A 15,066-nucleotide genomic window follows, 5' to 3' on the forward strand; every position below is an offset into this window, starting at 1 on the left:
CTCCTTCCAGTAGTATCCTGAATAGTGTATATGCTTACATACCAGTTAGTAATTATAGTAGCCTCCCTTCAGTTTTATGGCTGGTACTCCGACCAGCTTTCCATTTGGTAGAACTCGTATATACCAGTATTTCGTCTAGTTATCCAGTCCGAGTTTCGAACGCTCATAAAGTCCAATACTGCAATATGAGCACATGCCTTTGTACACACAGAAAAATATATTTTAGAAATATGTTTGGCTCTAAGCAAATATTTGTTTGGGACTGGTTTGTAAACAAATATATGTTTGGATCCAAACATAATTTGTTTTGTCGAAACAAATATATGTTTGCAACATTTTGTAACATATCTCAATTTTATTTGTTTGGGTATCAACATATTTTTTTTGTTAGAACATATTTTTTATGGGTGGAGAGAGGATTTTTGTCAAAGAGAGTAACAAAAAGGCTCTCGCGGCTGCGGAATACTGTTTTATAATAATGGACTGTGTGTATGGTATAATAGAAGACGCAGAATCGAAGAGAGGGGGGTAAGGAAGTTTGTTTTGTGTGTTTCGTGCTTTATTGTTGTTAACCAACGTAGCAAGCGAAGAGGATAAGAAAAAATGGTATGAATTATGTTGGTCTTTTTTCATCAGTTTTCGAAATACAACCGTCGAGTAAAGACGGTAAAGTGAGTGAATAAATCAGTGTTTAGCGGTTGTTTTCATATCAGATTATCTTCCTCTAAATGTGGAGCATATTTCCAAACCTTTAAACGGCAGACTTATTCGCGGAAAAATAATTTTGTTGAAGAAAACATCTAGGTTTTATGAGAAATTTTGACGTTTTCAATAATTATTTTGAAAATATTCCATATTATCAGCATCCGAAGCACTCGATTGTATCCGTCGAGGTTGTCTGTGTCATATTCTATCTTATTGTGCAGAAATATGACATTACTGCGCGACTCCTATTGATATTCCGAGATGTTTCAATTATCTGTCATTTTAAACCCTTTTACGCTGTTATTTCGGTGTTCGCGGAATTATTTATAGTTTTTATTTGGTGAAAAATTATTAGAAAGCCTTGCTTTATTGACTGAAAGAAAATTCGGCGTTAATATCTCAAAAATTCGCGAAAATAAAATGACTGTTCTATCCTGATGACCAATAATAAATGCCTATTTTTCATAGAACTATCGGAAAATGGATCAGGAAATCATTTCGCGAAGAGCTAGAAACATAATATTTTCTTTGTTTGAAACGGAACATCATAGACTTTAAATACCTAGAAGATTAAAAACGTAGATTCATTGGTTTTGAGATAAATAAGCTAACATTACCAAAAACGTAGATGTTCTATTCTACTGACGTGGAGTGTATGTATATTTGAACAAGTAAGCCAAGGCCATAGTCGGACGGGGCCGACCATGTGATACCCTACACCTTTACCACTGGGAATTAGCTTTTCACAAATCAAAATTTATTTATGGAACAAATAAACTTATTGTAAGAAATAACTTTGTGGATTCTGGTACCGTATCACACCAAGCTTAAATAATAATATAATAATTGTTTCACAAACATCTCAGAAGGGACAAGGGAGACTTATCTCATATCAATGAGTGAGTGTACCCCGATTTATATTCGCTCAATGATATGGGACCCACAGCTTATCTCCGAGTCCGAATTGCGTGCCATAAGACACCACTTGAAGAGAAGTTTTATATGGCTAAGAAAATGTCGCAAACCTTACTGAAGATATTTTGCCACCGTTGAAAATTTGATTTTGCCTGGCTGGGGAATCGTTTTGCAAAAAGGTGGCAAAGTGACCCATGCTGCAGTGTATGTATAGAAATCCATTTGGACAATTAATACGCTAGCGCACCGTGTAATTTGCAATAATGTAAAAGCTGTGGAATAGGAAAATGTGGTTCTTTACACAAAACACATTATATATATTAAACAGTAGGCCCGTTATCTAGCAGACACGTGATTGCAATTTGCATCAGGGGAAGGTCAGTAGTTCTATTTCTATATGTAGTCTACTTTGCCGGCATATGCCCTCCAGGAAATAAAATATAGACCAAAAATATTTTTTTTTCATACAAAAGTAATGGTCCATTTCACCCGCTAAATAATATCAGATCATCATCCAAATTTGTAAGCATCTTCTTCTACCTAAAGGCCTGCGTACATAAGCTGCCTTGCCTGTTTACCCTGCGTTTACATATGCCAGGACAGTTGAATTCATGTATTGATTGTCAAAAACCCAAAACTTGCCTGTATTACGTAGGCGTCCAGACAACTGCAAAAACAATTGTAAAATTATTAATGAAAATCGTCGATTTGTTTTTGTTTTGCGTTCACATATTTTGTTTTTGTTCATATTCTTTTGTTTTCAACACATTTCAATTATCATATCACTTCTTTTTTACAAAAATTTCAAAAATTTTTTAACCCTACTGTCTGTGAAAAAATGATGGACAGGTGGAAGACAGCCGACAAATGTATGTATGTGTTAGTAAATCAGAGTTGTATTTGAAGACATACTGTCTGGTGTAAACGCCTAGTTACCTTGCTTACTTCTGATAAAAGAATAAAAAAGAAAAGGGCAACCCAGTTCGAAATTTCCTCGGCCTTCTTTATTCTTTTATTTTTATTATGTCAAAAATGAAGCAGGAAAGCAAGGCAATCAGGCAGAGCAGCTTATGTACGCAGGCCTTAAACTTTTACCTCGTGCAAAATTTCTTTATTATTGAGCTATAATTGCGAACTCTTGCGTGATTATGATAACACTACAAACAAATAACTGCGTATATTAGTCTGTAACTCTGTTATCTTATCATGTACACCAACACAATTGAAATCAATAAAAATGTCAAGCGTCAAGATATAAGCTGTATATAAAAAAATTTTCACACAAAAGTTGTGGTCCATTTAACCCTCTAAATACTATCTGATCGCGATCTCAAATTGCAAGCTTCTTCTTTGTCATATACTCTTATCTTATTTAAAATTTCGATCGGACTATTATTGCCTATTATTGACCTACAGAGCAGCTACAAAATCGGATAAAAATTATGTTTTTGGTCCATTTCACCCGCTAAATATTTCACGATCATCGCCAATTAAAATAGCGATCTATTCTGATGTGAAACCGACCTCCATACCAAATTTCGTGACGATCGGTCCATAATTGCGGCCTGGAGTTTGATTACAATTTATAATGGACAGACGGACACACGGACGGACGGACACACATCTCTAAATCGCTTTATCTCGTCGAGATATGAAGATTGGTATACCACATTGGGGGTCTCCGACAAATATTTCGCGGTGTTACATGAATTTTTACCAAAACAAACTTATAATACCCTTTCCATATAGTGGTGTAGGATATAAATATGGATGTACCTATTTATTACATTATATAATCATTTGATTCCAGATGCAGATTTCCCGCTGATGATTTCAACTTTGAGGAAAATGTGTTTTATTTCACAATTAAGGAGAAGCGTTCAACGATGTTTTTATATATTTTTTTCTTTTTAAATGTGTGATTTTTATAAATAATTTCGTTTCGATTTTCTTTTATTAAAGTCTGTTATGTATTTCTTTGGGTTTTTTCTATGTACCTACGGGTGGGTTGTTGCTTTTGTGTTTTTTTTTTTATAAATGTATGTACATATATGTTAGATATAGCCAGCATGGTACAATAATACAGGTAGCATTATCAAGCCAGCTGATGGTAACATAATGTGTCAATTGCATTGAAATGATGTCAAATTTTGACATCTTATGTTACCAACAATTGCTGATGCGGCTACCTGTATATTTGTACCATGTAGCCAGTGAGTGCTTACTGAGAGCAAGTGAACATACATTTCAATGTGTTTTACATTGAAATTTACGCTCCCTTGCTCTCGTTAAGCGCCCATTGGTGCATGTGTTTGTTTTTTGTGCCTTTTTTTTGCACCCGAACATACAATTTGTTTGCACCCAGACATATATTTGTTTGCAAACCCAAACATATGTTATGTTTGGGACTGATTGCAAACAAATATATGTTTGCTGCAAACTATGTTTGGGACATACATATGTTAAAAAAGCTTTTTTTCTCCGTGTACGCGTATTTTAAACAATATTGCAATGGTCTCAAGAATCTCTCTCATTTAAAGACCATGAAGTGTGAAAAGAGCCTTGTGAATTGCTTGGTGAAAATGAAAGAATCTCATATCCAGTTACCTCCAATTCCACAACATCCAAAATTCCAGGTCCACCTGATGATTTGATTCCGAGCATCTGGAAAAGTGCCCCAATATTTCTATTCCATATTTTGTGGAATACACCAATTTGTGATCGTTTCAATTTGCTTCGTATACTCTCTTTCAATGATGTGGTATCACTTTTTTCCTATTGTAAATAATTCCCGCACGTTTTGATATGCATTCATTAGGGCGGCAAAAAATGACAAATTTTTCATTCTAATTTTTTCCATTTCACCTAATACCTTATATAGAAAAAAATCAAAAAAGTTTTACAATCGATGAATCCGAGTTTCACTCTTTCAAAATTCTCGAACTGTTAACAAGTTCTATATAATACGACTGAATTTCTTTTAAATTAAGTGTTTCAGGAGGGGTCTCATAATATCGACCATTAAAAATGATTTACGTGGAAGCTCTGTTGGCATCAATATAGAAAAATGGGTTGAAGTCAACATTTCATATACCTATGTCCAAATAAAGAATCAATCATCGTGATTTTACGTCGTTTGATGTGTATCTCATAATTGTGTTCCATACAGCATCCTAGTGATGGGATTCCAAATTTTCTTAAAAACTCTATTTTTTGCGTGTAAAATTTTCAAGTATCATTCAATTTTCTGTGAACCCCGCCTGAATTTAGTTTTTTTACGTGACGGATCTTATGAGCCCTTCCCTTCTGCAAAAATATATTTTGACAAATCCGCGGACTCAACCGCGAATTTCATTAAACAGTTTTACATAAATGGAAATCTGTATGCGCGATTATTGGTCTGTTCCTTTACTTTTGAAAGTGGTAAAACCGGCAAAAGTGGCAAAAGTTGTAATCTACTTCCATATGAATTGTATGGTGTTTGAAGTAAAGGATCGCTTTTCGAGTAAAAAGTTGTAAAACTTGAAGATTCTGACACGTAAAGGAGTAGAACTTATATTTGCGAAAACGTGTGTCATAAATTACAGATATACGCGAATAATATGGGTATTTTACCCAAAATGGAATGTGGAGGCACATCCGCGGTTCTTGACGAATCTATTTGAAACAGGCGTATATTGATGTATTTTTGGTGGGTGCATCGCTGAGTGAAACATCGAAATATGCATAGATATTGAAAGAGATTGATTCGCTGTATCCAAAATCGGATGGACATCAACTGATCTTAACTAATTCGCGAATAATAGGCTTTTTAATTTTCATATTTTTTTAATGTATTTTCAATATTAATCTTAATGGAATTGCAAAGAAATTTGGGTTTTCCATATATGGATCGGTTAACGTTAAAGTTAACTTTTCATTTTTTAAAATCCTATTCTCAGCCCTGGAGAAGATCTTTACTTGGTTTTCCATAGAAAATCTTAATTCACTTCACGTCGTTTCACTTTGAGTCGAGTGTTTTGAAAAGACGTACGTAAAGCGAGTTTTTAGTATAAAAACCCGTTATTTGGTTATGGTAATTTGTGTAGCGCTGCAATATGCGCGCCGAGATTACAATAGAAGTGGACAGGATACATCACCGCTGTGCATGAAAGAAATATTGATTTAAAAATTTAATGATATACATATTTTTTAATATGAAAAAAAATCAAAAGCACTTTATAAAGAGGTTTTGGTTTGGGAACTTTTTTACTGAATTGGTTTTTATTACAAGGACAATATCCCTCACATGTATTTTTTCATAAAATCCATAATTTACGTATTTCCATTTGAATATCAGAAGTAAGAAGAGAAAATACAACAACACGAAAGAATTTGATTTCGTAGGATCTCTATTAAATGTTTGAAAAACAGGAATGAAAAAAACAAATAAAATCCTGCAGCAGGTAAAGAGATAAGCTTACAATTTGTTAAATGATCTTTATATTTTCATAGTTTTTCTTTAAAAATTATCATCTATCTTTATCGCTTTTCTTTAATTATTATTTACTATTACCTTTCCATATATACATAGTTTAAACTTCAAATTAAATTGACAGTTACTCTTGTATGTACATAGCGTCAATGTGTTTCTACATAACGAACATCCCTTGGTCACTGCGCAGAATCTCCATTGTTCCTGTCAAAAATGTTTTTTTCTATGTGTCATTCATTCGATTTTGGTGTACTAAAAACTAAAAAGGCACAACAGTTTACAATCAATAAAAGCTTTACCTTAGTCTACGTACACCTGAGCGAATAAAAGAGAAAAGCGGATATAGCAATAATAACTTCCGTAGAGTGTCTTTGTGTTCACTTGTTGGTTTTGTCCAAAGAAAAACCACACAAATTAGATGCATTTCTAAAGGAGAATAGTCAAAAAACGCAAACACCAGCGTTGGATCATCATCGACACCAACAGTGAGACACCACCATAACTATTCGCAATGAATACAGTGCCAAATCATGCTTTCATCGAGGTGCATGCCTTGCATCCTCACCATCAACCCCATTGCAAGCAACAGTGCTTTGTTTTCACTGAAATTGCGGACATTGTCGAACTACCCCCTGAGATAACGAAAATTGGCAATGAAAAGTCACAAAATGGAGTGGTTATATCTCCGTACACCACAAGCAGCAAGGATCCATGTGGTGGTTCATCGACTGGCATGGATTCTCCCATTGATTCGGAAATCAAATCTTCACGCAGCAAAAGGATATTAATTGTATTGGCCATAATGTTAGTGTGCATTGCTATGGCTGGAGGAATACCATTAGCCTTACAGCTGCGACAGTCCTCCCTTTTAGGTTAGTTATCAACTGACAGAGAGAAGAGTGTGTAAGAAATTTGAATTAATGTTTGGTATTTTCTTTCACAGAGGCCCGCCTGGCTTTTATAAGGCGTTTGCTCAGTGAAGCTCCGTTGATTGAGGGTTCCTGGACACCGACAAGGGCAATGAACTACAGCAACAGTATGAAAGAAATGCGACAAAAGTATGTTGGTGCCGTTCTCTGGCCCATAGCAGTTCCCTGTGGAGCACAATATCTGGATGCTGTGCAATTGGCATTGGAAGGTATCGACGAAGCGAGACGAATAACGGCTGTAACCGATTCAATGCATATTGTCGAATCGGCTGACGAAATGGAACAAACACATATCAGAGGTGAAGTTGCAGTGTTGATGGGTTTGGGTGGTGGTCACACATTGGGCACTAGTTTGGCTGTCTTAAGATCAATGTACCTGTTGGGTGCTCGCTTCGTATCCATCACCAGTTTGGAGTGTACAACAGCATGGGCGGCTTCTACAAAAAATTTGGATTATCTTATGGATTCGAATGCCACGAATTCTATTAATGATTTTGGAAAGGTGAATGATTTGAATTTGTAGAAATTTTAAAATCTAAAAATCCTGACACTCGAGTAGCAAAATTTCTTTTTTTGCTTCTATGTTTCATTTTAGTGTTCGGTTTTAGCAATTACAATTAAAAAAGTATTATTATTATTATTAATTTTGATACTATGTATTTGGTAAACATTCGGACACAGCCAAATATGTGGTGTCCGGACTATGAGGATTATACAGTATAGGGCTATGACTTTTTTACAACCTCGTATCGCAGTATAATATTTTGATGAGCTTGTACCGAAGATTAGACAAAATCTTAATTATAAGCTTATTCGATAAAAGAGCTACCGCACAAAATTATTTCAAAAATTTTATTTATCAGCACTTGGAACAACTTTTCAATATTTAAAGAGAAAAAATATTTTAATTACAGGAAATAATTTTTTGAGAACTTTTTTTCATTTCCTAGTATTTTTTTCACAAAAATATTATTCCAAAGTAGATTATGCGGAGGGGTTTCAATGGAATACAAATTATTTTAGTCATTAATAGGCAAAAGTTCATTCCCTCAACTGGAAATAATTTTTGAGAAAAATGACCAAAAAGTCATAACCCTATGTACACACATGTACAACAGTTTTGGATTAAATTTTTTTCGGGTTTGAATTATTTAGTAGTGAAATTCAGTTATTTTAGCTCTGTTCCACATCTTGCAAGAATTAACTAATTTTTACTACGATAACAACTTTCCCTTTATGTCATCGGAAAAATAGTAAAAGTTAGTAGATTCTTGCAGTTCTGGAACAGACCAATTTGTTATCGTAGTAAAAATAGTATCTTGTTGCACGTTCTGCAACAGACATAATTGTTATGTTCCAGAACCTGCAAGGAGCTACTATTTTTTACTACGATAACAATTTTTCCTTTATGTTATTGGAAAAATAGCAAAAATTAGTAGATTCTGCATTACTGGAACAGACCAAATATGTCTACTATTCTACTATTTTTTACTACGATAACAATTTTTCCTTTATGTTATCGAAAATATAATAAAAAATAGTAGATTCTTGCAGTTCTGGAACAGACCAAATACGCTCACCGAAAAATCCCTTAATTTATTTTATTTTGACTTAATTTTTGATAATGTAGAATTGATTTTTATACGAATTGTTGATATTTCTTACGTTTAAATTTGTTTGAAACACAATTTAATTTCAGACCATGCTTTTTGAAATGAATCGCATTGGAATGTTGGTGGAAATTTCACACCTTTCTGAAGCCGGCATGATAGCCGCATTGAAAACAGCCAAAGCACCAGTTCTAATGATGAACGCTGCACCCGCATCATTCTGCAATGGTACAAATGTTGCATCCATACCCGATCGTGTATTAAGGTAGGCACTATCCGACTCTTTTCTATTTGCACCTTTCATTGTGTTATAAATATTTAATGCGTATTTTTTCATGTTAGCCTTTTACCTGATAATGGCGGTGTGATAATGCTCAATCTGGAACGTTGTGGAGAACGCCTATTGGGTGTACGTGAAGCAATTAACGCCATTAATTTTGTTCGCAAAGTAGCTGGGGTTGATCATATCGGTTTGAGCGGTGCACCCAAGGGATATGCCTTTCTTTTGGCCGAATTGGCAAGAGATCGGGTGTGGGGAAATGCAGCCATTAAGAAATTAATCGGCGGCAATGTGGTGCGTATTATGCGTGAGGTGGAAACCTTGAAAAATCGACTACCTCTATACGAAGAATGGATACCGAACGAGTTGGTGGAGAGTAATTCTTATTGTCGTTATCCAGAATCGTAAATCGACGGGTAGTCATTTTTACTAATTTTCGACCTTACTGTATCCCCCATCTTTGTCTATTGAGGAGCACAAATACACGAAAATATGTGTACTGATATTTTAAGTGATCTCTTTTGTCTGCAAAGAGTGATAGATCGGCGGCTCAACGGCCTGCAACACCTGTATTTAGCAATATTTTTAAACGACAAACCGTATTTAAAGTTGTTATTTAGTTAATTTTTTCAAATTGTAATTCTTATCGAAACCATATTAAATGCAAATGAAAAACAATTAAAACAAACCACAAAACAACAACAAACAATAAAGAACCAATTTTCATTGTAATGTTCAAGAGTTTAAAATATTTTTATGTTATCGATTTATTTATAATATAAAAATAAAATATTTATAATAATAATTAGAAATATTATTTTGATGTGTTTTCTTGGCCAAGTACGTTATTACTACAGATATTTTTGAGTTCTTTTCTTTATTAAAAAGGGGTCTTCTTAAACTACATATATCACAGATACTATTTGCATGTAATAACAATAGGATACTCTCTTTTATATACAATAATTTTTTCTTATCGAAGTGTTTTCTTTGACATTACTCATACGTTTTGGAACTAGTGCAGTGAACTAGGAACTACATTATCCAACTCCAGTTGGTACCCCCCAGCGTATGATTACTATTATTATTTGTCTAATAAATAACAGTTATATGTACTAGGGTACCACCGTTAAAAATACAAAATACATTTTATATAATTGTTCCACAAACATCCTATACGGGACAAGGGAGACTTCTCTCATACCAATGAGTGCACCCGATTCCCCGATGATATGGGACCTACTGTTTATCGCCGAGTCCGAACGGCGTGTCTTACGACACCACTTAAGGTGTGTTGCAGAACTAAAAAGTTTTTACAATTTTTACGACTTTTACACATTTTACACGAAAACCCGTTCCCGTACACAAAAAAGTTGTAAAATGTTCAGTTCTCTTTAAACAAAAATGGCGCTGAATGACGCTCTCTTTCTAAACTTTTTAATCGACAAATTTGAGCGTGTAAAAAATAGTAACATGAATGCCGGCGTCTGATTGGCTGGTACGCCGACTTTGACATTTGTTCCAGATTTTTGACGTATTTTCCATTTTTGCGTTCCCGAACTATTTGAAAAACTTTTGTGTGACAACAATTTTGCACACTTTCTCTCTTTTACGGAATCGATCCCATGACCTTTAGTGTGCAAGGCGGGTGTGCATACCATTGCACCACGTGGCACCGTGGCAAAATATATTTTACTATTACGAAAAATTAAATTAAGTATGCTTTCCAAAACAGGGGAAAACAATCGCTTAAATATAGATGAGTTTGCAATTTTTTAAATTTTCGGTTTTTTATTAATATGTATTTTGTATTTTAACGGTGCATATAAATGTTATTAACTAATCTTATAAGCAGCTTAAAGCCCGAGAAAATCATATTTTGGTTTTAAGCATTTTTTCCACACACTGAAACTACAATGTTCATAGATGAGAAAAACAAAAAAATCGCCGGAGCGCTTTTTAAATAAATCGCTATTCAAGTTGACATTTTAAGGGGTTTTTTAGTCCTATCGAAATGGGACTAAAGAAAATGTTGTAGCAGTGAAAATTCTGCACGAAGTTGGCTGATTGATATTTTCCTAGCTTTTACCATTTTGAGATATAGAGGTTCAGATCAAACTTTCAGATTTTTTTCTTAGGTCTTCAGGATTTAGCTTGAAAACTGCAAATCCTTTCGAAATGGGACTAAAGAATATGTTGTAGCTGTAAAAATGCTCTACATGATTGGTTTTCGTTATTTTTTCCTAGGTTGTACCATTTTTCATATATATAAGTTTAAGTTGGAAAATTGCAGTCATGGCAGTGTTTTATAAGGAGGCAATACAGAATTGAATTGAATTTGAACTGTCCCAATTTCAACTTCTATATCTCAAAGTTGTAAAACCTACGAAAATATCATTGAGAAATTAATCCGTGTGTTAACGGATAATGAAAGATCGCCATTTTATATACCGTGAGATAGAGTCATCCTTGGGCATATATTCCACTTACTAACATTTGCTATTGCATGAACACTTGGCGGCAAAACTGGGGGTTTTCTCGTCGGATTCCGTGTTGATCGGTGCAAGAAATTTCGAAAAAAATACGGTCGCGGTGCTTCAAAGGACTTTTATTAGATGGATCCTGATGACGAATCATGGAACTATGCGTATGAACCCGTATGAAAAATACCAGCCATCGTCAGAATATGCTGTAAAGGCGTTCAAAAACCATGTTTTGGAGGTGTCTCAATCAAGCCACTGTAAACAACCCAACACGCTTAGGCAAAAACCGTCAAACTTTCCAAAAAATATCAAATGACGCCGGCGACACTGCGTGTTGCCTAGGCCAGTGACCCTCGTACCATCGACACGACGTACAACTCTCTTCTCACCTGCGTCATCCTTGTGGGGAAAATAGTAGCCGTAGATTTGGTGGTGGATATCTGCATATTCCTGGCATGGAAAAAGGTGTTAAGATCGTTTAAATAGGGGCTCAGTATTTCGCCGATGTCATCAGGGAAGGTACATGACGCCAGAATCGTACAATCATGCGCAAACGTTACGATCTCGATTCCGTCTGTAGAGGCCGGAATACAGATAAGGTAGTGGTTAAAAAGTTTCGGAGGTATCACTCCTCCTTGGAGATTTCCATGTTGTACTCTACGGGGCTTGGATTTATTGTTCCTGAATTCCACATACGACTGGCGTTTACACAGATAATTGATTATCCAACGTTTCCAAACTTGGCCAAAGGGTTGTCTGCTCGATGTCGTCAAACAGCGTGCATAGATAAGTCAAGCGCCACCATCACTGTTCTATCACAAGGCTTGCTCTGGTTGAGTCCTCGATTAAAATCCATGGAGACGGCGTGCATTGCTGTAGTCACGCTATAATCGGCAACTGGATAGCTATTTCTGACACTGGGTAGGGCTAAAGTTCTAAGGGTCTTTGCTACTGGTGACAAAAGTGAAATCGGCCTGTACGATTCATCTTTGCTGGCATCCTTGCCTGGGTTCAGTAGCGGCACCATCCTGCCCATTTTTCATTGTGGTGGTTCATCCTCGGAAGGAAGAGAACTAATGCGACTCTTCTTAACCCTGTCACTCCCGGGGTGCTAGGCAAACTGTCGATTTCAATAAATTGCGCAACAACGTGACTGAGGTCCTATCTTCCTCTCTCCAGGTTCGAGAGTGGCTTAGCCATGGCCATAATTGATTTTTTCTGGCTCCAGTGTTGCAACTATTCAGATGATTTAACCACTTGTTCCGCTTATGACACTTCCAGTGTCAGCTCATTGACTGTGAGGTCACTGGGGTTGGCACGACGAAGCTCACCCCTGCACTATAGGTCAAACAGCCCATTTTACTGGCCAAAAGTCAGATTTCGCACTTTGTATTTTCACTTATTTTGTGTTACTTTCTTGTAAGAAACACTTCAATATAATAAAAATAAATTTTGTTTTTGTATGAGAAATTATACCGTTACATGGCAGGGCTGCAAATATGTATTATCCAAATATCTTTAAAACTTGTTAACGAAATATGTTTACTTGTATACGTTCAGGGTGAAACAAAATCACAATATTAGCATAAGTAACGATTTGATTAGAAAGTATTCGATATCTATTTATCAAAAATGCCCTCCTATCATCATTTATGTGTATAAATAGTTATTAAATGGGTGTTAACTTTGAATTTTCGAAGAAACTAGAACATTTTGAGGTTATGTACGCTTTTAAAGTCTCGGCAACGTTCGGCAATGAAAGTGAAAATTGAAATTGGTTAATTAACTCGTGCCGAATGCAGAAAATTTTATGTGATTTTGCGTAAATTTGCTCGACAAGAATTATACAACTTTTTTTAGGTTACCATATTTTCCATAATATTAATTTTTTTGAAGTCAGGGTTAAACCTCTTACCAAATAATGTTAGCCAAATTGGAGTCTATAGCATTCTGCTGTGTTCTAAAGTCAAATTATTTACAAACCTTTTATAAATATATACAGTTATAGTCAAAATATGTCGCATCATATTGTGGGATTTTCAAGGTAATAATTTTAAGGCATATTCACATTAAAACTAAAAGGAGACGCAACAAAAAGGCTTCTGAACTTATCGGACGTCGATGCCTTCAATTCTATAGACAAATAACAGACCTTCCAGTTTTTGGTCCCCAAAGGGTTAAGGTACCAGTTGTGTATTTGGTCCATAAAGGGTTAATTTGTTGGCCCACGTTGTTCCATTTTTCTCCCTGAATCTAAAAACGCTATATTAACTTAAACCAAATACTTGTTTTAACTTTAAGACTTTTGGCCAATAAAATGGCCCGTTTGACCTATAGTGCCCTGTTGAGAAGTTAGGTCTCATTTCGGGTATTCGCCAAGCAGATATATGGTGAGCGTACACATGGCTGTAATAATCGTTACGGTAAGTGTTGAAGGTAATCACGGAATTGGCACGGAAACGAAAGTGACGATTTATTAGTGTGTGTGTGTGTGTGGGAAGAACATGTTCATCAGAGGGGCATTATTTACTCACATAACTTGGACATCACCAGATATATTAACAAACATCTAAATTGACCACTTAGCTGCTCGTAAGACATTTCTATTGCACAACAAAAAAATCTGATAACAAGTAAAAAGGCTTTGCCGACAGAGGAATACCCTCAGCATGTGTATATTGAAAAAAAATCCCAAAAAACGTATATGGTAAATAACAAAAATGTTTTGCAATCGACGAATCCGAGTTTCACCCATTCAGAATCCGTGAACTGTTAACATATTATATTTAGTATGACTAAAATTCTTTAAAATTAAGCGTTTTAGGAGGGATCCCTTAATGGCGACCATTAAAATTAATTTTCGTGGAAGCTGTGTTGGCATCAATGTAGAAAAATGGAAAAGTTTTTTTATGTTCCCTTCAGATTTCTGGCTTAACCATATATGTTATAGACCTATGTCCAAAGAAAGAATGACAGAATACTCCATGGACAACATGATACTAGCGTATGATTTTTCAATATATATCCACTGCATCCACCTAAAATTTATGCTGATATTTTTAAGCCGGAATTTTGATTTTTTTTAATAATTCAGACGCGCAACAAGATAATATTTCAGACTCATAATAGAATTATAGAACTCGTGATTTTACGTTGTTTAATGTATATCTCATAAGTTTGCTCCTTACAGTATCCTAGTAATTGGCCAAAATTTGATGCGTGAATTTTCTTAAAAAAACCTATTTTTTAGCGTTTAAAATTTGCAAGTGTCATTCAATTTCCTTTGAACCCCGGGGCGGATCTAATGAGCCCTTCCGTGGTCCACTAAAACCGCGGATATAGATATCTTGGAAATAGGAAAATATATTTTGACAAATCCGCAAAGTAAACCGCAATTTTCTTTAAAAAAATTTACATAAATTGAATCCTTTATAAGCGATTATAATATTTGCGAAAATGCGTGTCATAAATTACAGATATGGGCGAGAAATATGGGTATTTTACGCAAAATAGAAAGTGTAGATGTGCGGTTCTTGAAGAATCTATTTGAATATTGACGTAGTTTTGATGGGCGCTAATAAACCGGATGCGCATGAAAATTATATGCATATTGCGCGATTTTTACCCACTTTATGGTTTCTTGCACAGTGTGACGCAACTGACGGCACAC

The 15,066-nt window shown here is 35.2% G+C and overlaps 2 protein-coding genes across 2 annotated transcripts in view; both read left to right on the forward strand.

The window, feature by feature from the left end:
* LOC141390200 (uncharacterized) overlaps nucleotides 1-6,253 on the forward strand; it is a 12,896-nt gene extending 6,643 nt beyond the window's left edge. The window contains exon 2 of the mRNA XM_073962967.1: nucleotides 6,194-6,253. Within this exon, the coding sequence (XP_073819068.1) occupies nucleotides 6,194-6,238 (45 nt within the window). The 3' untranslated portion in view covers nucleotides 6,239-6,253. The remainder of the gene's footprint in view (nucleotides 1-6,193) is intronic.
* Nucleotides 6,254-6,321: 68 nt separating this feature from the next.
* Nucleotides 6,322-9,730, forward strand: LOC141390199 (dipeptidase 3). Its single transcript, XM_073962965.1, has 4 exons — nucleotides 6,322-6,966; nucleotides 7,038-7,525; nucleotides 8,723-8,898; nucleotides 8,976-9,730. The coding sequence occupies exons 1-4, from the start codon at nucleotides 6,606-6,608 to the stop codon at nucleotides 9,319-9,321; spliced, it is 1,371 nt and encodes a 456-aa protein (XP_073819066.1). The 5' UTR covers nucleotides 6,322-6,605; the 3' UTR covers nucleotides 9,322-9,730.
* Nucleotides 9,731-15,066: the final 5,336 nt, after the last annotated feature.

This window comes from Musca autumnalis, unplaced genomic scaffold (assembly GCF_047663935.1).
Source record: "Musca autumnalis isolate F117 unplaced genomic scaffold, ASM4766393v1 scaffold_1, whole genome shotgun sequence".
NCBI lineage: Eukaryota > Metazoa > Arthropoda > Insecta > Diptera > Muscidae > Musca > Musca autumnalis.

Coding starts and splice junctions, on each gene's coding strand:
- LOC141390199 (XM_073962965.1), top strand. CDS start 6,606: ATGAATACAGTGCCAAATCATGCTTTCATCGAGGTGCATGCCTTGCAT. Junction 6,967..7,037: donor GCGACAGTCCTCCCTTTTAG/GTTAGTTATCAA, acceptor TTTCTTTCACAG/AGGCCCGCCTGGCTTTTATA. Junction 8,899..8,975: donor ATACCCGATCGTGTATTAAG/GTAGGCACTATC, acceptor TTTTCATGTTAG/CCTTTTACCTGATAATGGCG.